The 9976-nt window shown below is 29.6% G+C and overlaps 3 protein-coding genes across 3 annotated transcripts; 1 reads left to right on the forward strand and 2 right to left on the reverse strand.

The window, feature by feature from the left end:
- Positions 1 to 229: 229 nt before the first annotated feature.
- On the reverse strand, positions 230 to 1636 carry LOC130891096 (uncharacterized). The gene has a single exon (XM_057795649.1). The coding sequence runs from the start codon at positions 1476 to 1478 to the stop codon at positions 285 to 287; it is 1194 nt and encodes a 397-aa protein (XP_057651632.1). The 5' UTR covers positions 1479 to 1636; the 3' UTR covers positions 230 to 284.
- A 255-nt stretch (positions 1637 to 1891) lies between these two features.
- LOC130891430 (maspardin-like) lies at positions 1892 to 5199 on the forward strand. The gene is made up of 5 exons (XM_057796182.1): positions 1892 to 2188; positions 2578 to 2818; positions 4200 to 4429; positions 4530 to 4778; positions 4920 to 5199. Exons 1-5 carry the CDS (start codon positions 2090 to 2092, stop codon positions 4992 to 4994), a joined length of 894 nt encoding a protein of 297 aa, XP_057652165.1. The 5' UTR covers positions 1892 to 2089; the 3' UTR covers positions 4995 to 5199.
- A 902-nt stretch (positions 5200 to 6101) lies between these two features.
- LOC130891429 (stomatin-like protein 2, mitochondrial) lies at positions 6102 to 9802 on the reverse strand. Its single transcript, XM_057796181.1, has 5 exons — positions 9329 to 9802; positions 9173 to 9277; positions 8622 to 9065; positions 8185 to 8538; positions 6102 to 7137 (listed from the first exon to the last, which is right to left on the reverse strand). The coding sequence occupies exons 1-5, from the start codon at positions 9368 to 9370 to the stop codon at positions 6943 to 6945; spliced, it is 1140 nt and encodes a 379-aa protein (XP_057652164.1). The 5' UTR covers positions 9371 to 9802; the 3' UTR covers positions 6102 to 6942.
- Positions 9803 to 9976: the final 174 nt, after the last annotated feature.

Genomic DNA, 9976 nt, shown 5'->3' on the forward strand with positions numbered 1-9976 from the left:
ATCTCTTTCTATTTTCAGCCAAAATAAATTATAGGGGTTGCATTCCAAGGGTGACTTTAGGGTTTTTTTACTCCTAATCTTTTCGTTCTTGCTGTATACATCATCAGTGGTGCTTGTATCTACTTCTCAACCGATTTGGTACAGGAATAATTGAAGTTTTTTTTATTTTCGTTTCGAAAAAAACGTTTCAAACCTCAGGTACACATGTTTATAGGATTAAATGAAAAACTTTTGAAAAAGACATTTATTCATTGCACTAACAATAACAAATCTTAACCTAAAATTCATAGCTGATTGTGCAAAAGAAGCTGAATTAGAGTTGACCTGATGAAATCTGTAGAAAACTTTTGCATGCTATAATCTGTAGTAGTTTTAACTTCATTTCCGCATCGTACATACTTGTGAATAGATGCTTTACTTATATCCACTGCATTCGTATTTAAAAACTCTCTTTCAATATTTTTATATACATAACGAACTGAATTATAATCAAAATCAGAAATTACATCAAAATTTTGCAAAGCTAGTGGTTTATTCATGCTAACATTATTAATGCAAAACTTTTGAATTGGCAGACTTAATCTATGGATATCATGGTTTAAATCTTTTAATAATTCGTTAATTGTAAATGACCTGGATGGAACGATATATTCATTATATTCTAAAGCTGCTACAAATCTAGACTTACCGTAAGTGCGAAATAAACAGTCATACTCAATAATAGAATGGATAAATCCAGTATCACCTTTAGGGTAGTTCCATGGTAAAAAAGCTACTTGTACATCTAATCTTTTTGATAAATTTGTAATCAACTTAATCAATCTATAAGGAATATCTTTATTATAGAATATGAATGATTCCACACCCAACAGCCTATGAAAACTAAAAAATTCTATGAATCTTTTTTTGTTAAAACTTGATGGAGATGCACATATAGTTGTATTAATATTTGTATGATGTATGTTGACTCTGGTATCTGTTAATAGTATCTTCTTTACATCACTTTCTTTTTTAGATCTAGAGCTAAAAGATACTGCAAAAGGTACTTGATCCAATTTTGGTCCAGAACAGTAATAGAAAAACGGTGAAAAATGAGCAGCTTCATTGTTTAACATTTTTGAAAAAGAAAATTTCCCTGTAACTGGTTTCTTTAGGTCCTCAAACCAAAAATAACATTGTCTAGGCATTTTTTTCGTATCCAGTGGTAAACCTATAGCCTTAACTTCAATATTTCCCGTTAAAAACGCTGAATACACGTAACCATTATCCAATTCTTGCCAAGTGGGTTGTGGTCCCCAGTCATGTTGTTTTAATGTGAATTCGGTTGTTTGCAAATCTGAGAAATTACATGGTCTTCCGAAGAAATTGAAAACTTCCAACACATAATGTAAGCGATTATATTCGTGACGATAAATTAAAAATAATAATAAACTTGTTATGGAAATGACAATGAGAATAAGTTGATGATACTTCTTCATATTTGCTCGTCTATTGCATCTATTCTATTTCTACATAAATAGAGAAAACACTCTACCATTTTGAGTTAAAAACGGAAAAAGTTTTGATATCAACTACTATCTCATATCAGAATACTTAACCTGACATTATTTGTTGCAACTTTCAAGTGTCATTTTCTTTAGACAAACTTGTTGGATCAAAACCACAGATCACTTTTACCTATTAATAGTAAGTGGTTTCTGTCACTAATCAACTAGATGATTTGTTTTTGAAAACAAAATAAATAATGTGAATTATTCATTATTTGTTGACTTTACATAGATTAATTCATTTTTATAATATAATTATACTTCTGAATATTATTTTTTACATTACAAAAATAGAATGCCTCGACCTGTCTTATATTTCTTGATGGTTCTTTACATAGACAAAGTTTGTTTTAATCATTCAGTACAAGTGGGAGACATGAATGTGAACTTTTTTTGTTTATTTTCAATTTTTAAGTTATAGGTTATTATTAAACTTATCAAGTACAAAACATTAATCACACATTTTGTATTTATGTGAAAGTGTACGAAATTTATTATTTTGTTTTTTTGTATATGAACCGAATATATTAAAATTATGAACTATGAGTTATGTTAGCGATTTAAGTCAGTCCAACGAATATTTAAGTTTTCGTAGTAATGTTCCATTAAAAAGAATAGTTGTTGATTCTGATAACTCGAAGGTAAGTTGAAAGGAATATTTATTTAAAATGCATTAGTGCACTATAATTCAGAAATATTCATAATACATTTGACAGAGTTGTTCAATGTATATCTATTTTGTACGTAATTATTTTAATGAATAAAATTATACTTAAATTTGAGAAGATATTCGTTATCTACCATATGTCATTTTGTTAAACTTATACTTGAAAAGGTTAATCAATAATTTATAAATTCAATTAAACTATCAATTATTTCGTGAGCCACTATCTGTGCAATGTTTTAATATTGATAATAATAATTATTTGTAATCACAAAATGTGCAAAATAATGATGAAAACGTTATTTTTAATTAAAACTATTACGAAAATAACAAATATACATAGTAATATTTAAGATGTTATTATAGGGATGGAGAATATATGATTGTGGACCTAAAACAGTTAACTGTCCTTTAATATGTCTTCCACCGGTATCTGGTACTGCAGATATATTCTTCAAACAAGCTTTGGTTCTCTCAGCAAAAGGTATAAGAGTAATTTCTGCAGAATCTCCCGTATATTGGAGCGTACTTGAGTGGTGTGAAGGTTTTAGAAAATTGCTAGATCATTTACATCTTGACAGAGTTCATATATTCGGATGTTCTTTAGGTACTTTTTCTTATATTATAGAAAGTTGATTGTAATGTTGTAACCAAGAAAATGGTGAGAATATTCACTGCAAAGCATAAAATTAACGTCCCCTCATATTTTAGTTATTTTAAAAATTGTAATTTTTTTGGTTGTATCTAACTGATCTCTTGATTAAACAAAATATTTTTGTTGTTTTGATAAGCATTTGACAAAAAGGGGCCCTCATTTCTGTCTATTGCAAATTGTTTGTGTAATAGGGGCATTGCCTGTGTATTGCAGTGAGCATGATTTCTGGTTCAGGGCGAGGCAGGACTACAACAGCTAGATATGACTGCATATTCGTTTATAGTGCTTTGAAAAGCCGAAAGGTCATGACAGTTTCCCTTCAAAAGCATCTGCAGAAAGTGAAGAATGTATACATAAGTGAGTATACAGTTAGAAGGCGATTTCATGCTGTTGGAACTAAACCTACTAGGCCACTACTTTCCCGTGACCATTAGATTGCCAATTGAATTCGCATATTGTTTTCTGATGAATGTGGCGACGACAAGAGCGAGAGATATACTCAAGCGACTTCCATTTGTGGAGGATCAGTTATGGTAGGAAGAGGCACATATTTTGACTTTTAGAATGAGTCTCTCAATTTGTTTGGCCTGCTCGCAGTCCAGACTTAAATCTCATTGAACACATTTGGGATGAGATGAGGGAGACATACTGATTCAGGAGTGGGACAGTCTTCCACAGAATGTGATCCAATATCTGATCCAAAACATGTTTTGTTGTTTGCAAGCTGTTATCACTACCAGAGTAGGGAACAGGAGGCCTTAAAATTTTTTTTATTTCAACGAAAATCATAGCAAGGTAAAATTGTTAATTTTCATTACTTTCCATAAACTTTCAACAACAGAAACCTCTTCTTTATCCACGAAAACAGTCATCAAACTATGTTACAACCGAAAAACACCCGAGAAACCTAATAATAAATCAAATAACGGAGACCCTCTTTTATGCTCGGTAGTGTAGTACTTCTAGGAACTGTAATTGATATAGTTGGGAATTTCATTTTTGATAAATGCTATGGTAATAATAATTTAGTTATGTTATATTCAATGTAACTATTATAAGTATTACCAAGAATTTGACAGTATAGTTATTGTACTGAACATGTTGTTTAGAAGAATTAATGTTTCAAGTAACATAATTCTATATATTGTTTTATTAATATTTTTGATAATAGATAGAAAAGGAAGCCCACGAATTTTGGGATTTACTTGATATAACTTTCGAATAAAATAGTTCCCCATGATGCTATAATAAATCCTCTTGGTACTATGTATTTTATAATTGCGTCATTGTAATTTGTTCTATACAAAAAAATATTGATTCAATTTCTTCATAGGGGGATATCTAGCTCAAAAATTTGCTGAATTTACAGTAAACAATCAACGAGTAGCATCATTGATATTATGTAATACATTCACTGATACTTCCATATTCAACAATCATGATTCGGCTGCAATATTTTGGATACTGCCTGCTTTAGTACTGAAGAAAATGATCATGGGTAATTTTGGATCTTCGAAGGTAGATCCAGATATGGTAGAAGCCATAGATTTTATGGTTGAAAGAGTAAGTGAATGGAAATTTTAATAAAAATCAAATACAACACTTGAAATTGTACTTTCTTGTATTGTTTTCAATTATGGTGATTTAGCAGAAATATTTTCAGTTAGAAACGTTACCTCAGACTGAGTTAGCAAGCAGGTTAACACTCAACTGTCTTAGAGGTTACGTAGAAGTTAATCAACTTAAAGATTTATCAGTTACGATAATAGATGTATATGATGAATCTGCTCTATCAACTTCAGTTCGAGAAGAATTATACAAATGCTACCCAAGTGCCAAATTAGCCCACCTCAAATCAGGAGGTAATTTTCCATACCTTAGTCGATGTGCTGAAGTTAACCTCCATCTTCAGGTTAGTAAAGACAATTCCTATTTAGTGTTTTCTATTTGAATCAATGAAAATATGTGGCATTAGAAAATATCTTAAGGAACATGGGATGTAAATATAATCTAACAGTGTATCGTTAAACAGGAATTTTTTTTCTATTTCCAGATTCATCTTAGACAATTTGATAATACAGCATATGCTGCGTCGGATAGGCCATTGATTAACAAAAATTCTCATTAGATATAATTTATATTTCCTATATTTGATATAAAATTTTTTAAATGTATACTATAGCGATGCTATAGAGTGAGATTCTATATGTCGATAATTATTTAGATCTGGTAGTTGTAAGATGTTCCAAAAAAAAAAAAGAAAAAGAAGAGACCAAATATCTGTATCCTAAATACTCGATAATTTTTATGTTTGTATTAAATATTTATTTTTATCATGTTTTATTATTTAGGTTTTCCTCTTCATTGGTTTTTTTCAACATTCAAGTAAAAATTTTTCAAAACCCTATAATATAATGAAATCAAGTTAAATAATACTTTAAACTTGAAAGAATGTTGTATTTGTACCTCCAATTATGGATTTTCAATGGCAAAGAAGAAATACTGTGATCCTTATTTAACTTGAAGAAAAAAAATTATGATAACCTTCAAATAGATTCCAGTAAACCACATAACCACGATTTGGAATTAGATTATGGACCACAAAGACAAGTTAAGTTCATTTGAGGACCTTTATAGGATAATAAGTTCCCAGGTCAAGGATACAGCAAAGGGATTTTCTTTAGTGTGAATGTAAACTTGAAAATTACATGATATTAGGTAGAATTTATAAAAACAATTGGAAATCGACATAAAAAATTAGAATTATAAGGTTTAGTTGCAGTAATACTTGATCATTCACCCTCGTAGTTAATTCGAATGCATTCCACTTTTGGTTGCCCAATAGTAGGCGACCTAAGATGTTTTTTTATACATAACCGTATTGTTTTGTTTTATACAAAGCAAGTTCAACTATATAAAGTATTTTTGTTTTCTGAACAAACAACCACCACACCGCATTTTACAAATACTTTTGATGACTTTTTTCTACCAACAGTTGTTTATGAATTATTAATTGTTTATGTGTAATTATCATCTAAATTTTTAAAAAAATCTTAAAATCAAAAAAATTTTCCTAATATTTCAAATTTTGGTCGATTTTTATTATTTTCTCGGGTCAGTTTTTAATAAAAATATTTATTTAAAATACAATAATTACCTACTAGAAAATTTGATTCAATTAACACAAATGAATAGATTAAGAAACTTTGCTGAAACAAAAGTTTTATAAAAAACATTATTGTATCAATATTATATTTGGTTTTTATAAATTTATTCACATTTACACATAAATGATATAGTTTACAAACAAATATAAGTTGGAAATTTCAATAAAGACTAACAGACTAATCGAAAAAAAAAATTTGGGACTTATATATAAGTAAGGATATAATCCTGTTCAAATAACCAACAATTATGAAAAGAAATTTCAAAGAGAATGTGGAACCTGATCTGTATTCCCCAACTAAACTTATATAAACCAAAAAATGTGAGCGTACTAATCAAAAAAATAACTACTAATTTATTATATTCATGTATCGAAAAATCCCTGGATTCATAATAATCATTTTGCTCATATTTATTATAGTAACACTTGATTGCAACCCGGATATGGTTGTGAATCTTCTCTATAACACAAATTCATTTCTTTTAAAGATTTCCGTAACTTTGTGTTGAAAGTACAAAAGAAAAGTTGCTGAATGTGAATTTTTAACGGTTTTTTAATATATCACTTTTAATTTATTAATAGATGATAGACAAAAAAATTATTGGGTTCTCTTGAGAGGTTTCATGAAGATTACCAATAGAAATACCTCTTGGCAATGGTTTATTATAAAATAATTACTAAAAACAGAAATATATCATGGAAAGTAACGATCTTTTGTGAATCTGATTATCAAAGCTGACTGCAGACAGCAAAACACTGGTTCCTTTTAAACTAATGCATCTAAAAAATCTTTAAAATATTTTGTAACCAACTTTTAATTAACGGTGACTATTTCAAGAAAATCCTTTTACTTTTATAGCTTCACATTGTGGTAGTACCAGAAAATAAAAATCATTTAACTAAACTAGAATCATTTCATTTTTTTTAAAGGATCAAACTCTAAAACACTTTTTTGCTTGGCCAGACTTAGGTCTTCTTCGTCACTGTACAATTCTGCAAGATCTTCAAAACGCTGTTCTTTGGTGACAGGTATTTCTTTTGTATTTGCAGGGATTTTTTTAGGAACTTGTTGTGATTTTGTAATTGTGGAATATATACTCATTGCCTGAAAAAAAATACCAAATCGTGCAATAATTAATTATTGAAATGAAATCAAACTTCTGACATTTCAAAAAAAACAGTTACTATAATTTGGTTACCTTCTTCATAGGTAACGAACTAGCAGATTTACAGATAAAAAATCCTTCAAGTTATACCATCTCATTGAAAGAAAACAAAATAACAGGGCAGTGAATGATTTGTAGGAATCAGCCACTGAAAACTCACCCATCGATATATAATGTCTTGTACCTCCTAATCCGTTTGTAAAATCACATTTTGACTGAATGTCCCAAATATGCAGCATAAAGACAACAGTTTCAGGTTAAGTTTTATTACAGAGGCATCTTACATGACTCTGAAAAAATTGCAAACCCTACTCAAATTCCTCAAAGATGTGCAACTGTTTGAGTGATAAACAAGCCCTGTTGTTTATATCTTGCTATCTTGTATACTAAATTAAAAGCCACTATCGATATTGGATCTCTTTGTTTTAATCCCCTTTTAACTCTAAATTTATATGATGCAATTCCATCACATGTTACTCTACTATGTGAGTTATCTAATGTCATCTTGACTAAAATCACAATTTCATTTGACTAATTGGAATATTATTAGAAAATAATTTTGTTATATCAAAACTAACTTGACACTAGTTTGGGATATGATAATTTGTTATAAGCATAAATAAAAGTAATGCAACATTGCTATCCATTTTAGAATCATTTGTCATTGGGAAAACCTATAAGAAAATTAGCCTGAATGTTCGAACTGAAAACACTGTAAAGTTTACTTCCAGTCTCTGAACTTTATTGAGTGAGTGTAGTGATATTGTAAACAGTGTGTTCAATATGAATATCACTAACAGTTCCAGCAATTCCAAGTTAGTTGAATGTTCAGAAATACCAAGGCCTCTAACCCTATATTTCCCAATTCCATAATTAATAATGCCATTTTCAGCAGAAATAACACAAAGTACAGTTAAGTTCTATTTTTAAAAAAATGACTACTGTACTGAAATTCATATATTTTTTTTCAAAAATTAATACCTTACCTGTGAAACTAAATTGGAAACATCACCGGTATTTGCAGGCAAAATTAAAGTATTATTTGTCCTAGCTAATTTATTAAATGCGGTGATATATTGCTCTGCAATACTGAGAGAAGCAGCGTTAGGACCTAAATCTTTTTGAAGAGCTTCAGCTACTAATTTCAAACCTCCAGATCTAGCTTCTGCTACAGCTAATATTGCAGCAGCCTCACCAGCCGCCTTATTTATTTGTTCTTGTCTTTCGGCTTCTGATGCTAAAATACGAGCTTTTCTTTTTCCTTCAGCAACATTAATGTCTGCTTCTCTCACTCCTTCAGATTCCAAAATAGCTGCCCTTTTCTTTCTTTCAGCTTCTACCTGATAAAAGTGACAATGCTTTCAAAAAATTCATACCTAATTATACCTATTAGAGATTATTCTCTCATAGTTATTTGTCTTACCTGCATCTGCATTGCTTCTTGAACTCTGGGAGGTAGTTTAATATCTCTAATTTCATATCTGAGACAGGTCATACCCCATGCTTCACTAGCTTTATTTATTGAATCGACAATTGAGACGTTTAAATTTTCCCTTTCACGAAATACTTTATCTAATGAAATCTTCCCCAACTCAGATCTCATAGTAGTTTGAGCTAATTGTGTTATAGCAAACTCTGGATCTTCTACACCATAACTAGCTAAATAAGGATCAATGATTCTTAGATATAATACACCATCAATATTTAGGGTAACATTATCTGATGTTATAGCACTTTGTTTGGGAATATCTACAGCTATTTCCTTCAAGCTTTGTACATATTTTACTTTGTCTATAATAGGAATCAATACGTTTAAACCTGGTTCAAGTATTCTGTGAAATTTACCCATTCGTTCCACTATCCATGCCTTAAAGATACAGTTTTCATGAATTTTGGGATGAAGTGAAAACATTAAATAACTATCTAATCAAATATGAAAGACGCGAATATACGTGAGATAGTACGAAAACTTACTTCTTGTTGGGGGACAAACATAACGACTGTATTAACTGGTGTGTAGGATTTCTGTCTTGTAGATATAGTTCGAGCAACGTTACTAACATTAGTGAGAAATTTTTGCTAAAATAGAAAATATAATAAAAAACAACCATTATTTGATATTCAACTTACTTGAACTACAACTCTATATAAACCTCTAGAAGTTGAAATCATTGTTTACACCTAAAAGCTAAGAATAATGTCAAATACAGCCACTTTTATTTTAAATTTTAAGCCGCTTGAAATTTAAAATATAACCTAAAAATAAGAACACTCAGATTTATAAAATATATGTTCATTTACGAAGCTCCAGTGTAGTACTCCACTATCTGAAATCTCAAAAAGCTTTGGCCTTCCTAGAGCGTTATTTTTGTTTTTTTTTTCCTTTTATATAAATTCTACTATTACAAAAAGCTCTGAATAGCTTATTTATACTTCCTTACAATAACTTATACGGAAGATGAACCTAACTATAAAATTTGTATATTTTACTTTGAAACGTTAGATATTCATGTTGGGTATCTAATTATTCGATATATTTTAGGTTTTATACAATTTCAGAATTAATAATGTCAAATATATTATTGTTAAAACTATTGAAATTATAACCATAAACCTGTGTTATACAACACGTGGAGTATGTGGGTCTATGGTGATCGAGTTTTGTGGGTCTGAGAAATATTACGGGATAACATATTTTAATAATAAATAAAGAAGTATGCGTTAGGAAGAGCCCTTCTCTCCAATAATTCTCAAAATATTTTAAAAATTAATACAAAT

Source organism: Diorhabda carinulata, chromosome 3 (assembly GCF_026250575.1).
Source record: "Diorhabda carinulata isolate Delta chromosome 3, icDioCari1.1, whole genome shotgun sequence".
NCBI lineage: Eukaryota > Metazoa > Arthropoda > Insecta > Coleoptera > Chrysomelidae > Diorhabda > Diorhabda carinulata.

Bases quoted from the DNA above. Each gene is read 5' to 3' on its own strand.
- LOC130891096 (XM_057795649.1), bottom strand. From the start codon at position 1,478: ATGAAGAAGTATCATCAACTTATTCTCATTGTCATTTCCATAACAAGT.
- LOC130891430 (XM_057796182.1), top strand. From the start codon at position 2,090: ATGAGTTATGTTAGCGATTTAAGTCAGTCCAACGAATATTTAAGTTTT. The intron at 2,819-4,199 runs GTACTTTTTCTT...ATTTCTTCATAG, and splicing joins TATATTCGGATGTTCTTTAG to GGGGATATCTAGCTCAAAAA. The intron at 4,779-4,919 runs GTTAGTAAAGAC...TTCTATTTCCAG, and splicing joins AAGTTAACCTCCATCTTCAG to ATTCATCTTAGACAATTTGA.
- LOC130891429 (XM_057796181.1), bottom strand. From the start codon at position 9,370: ATGATTTCAACTTCTAGAGGTTTATATAGAGTTGTAGTTCAA. The intron at 9,066-9,172 runs GTAAGTTTTCGT...TGTATCTTTAAG, and splicing joins TGTTTGTCCCCCAACAAGAA to GCATGGATAGTGGAACGAAT. The intron at 8,539-8,621 runs GTAAGACAAATA...CACTTTTATCAG, and splicing joins AAGAAGCAATGCAGATGCAG to GTAGAAGCTGAAAGAAAGAA.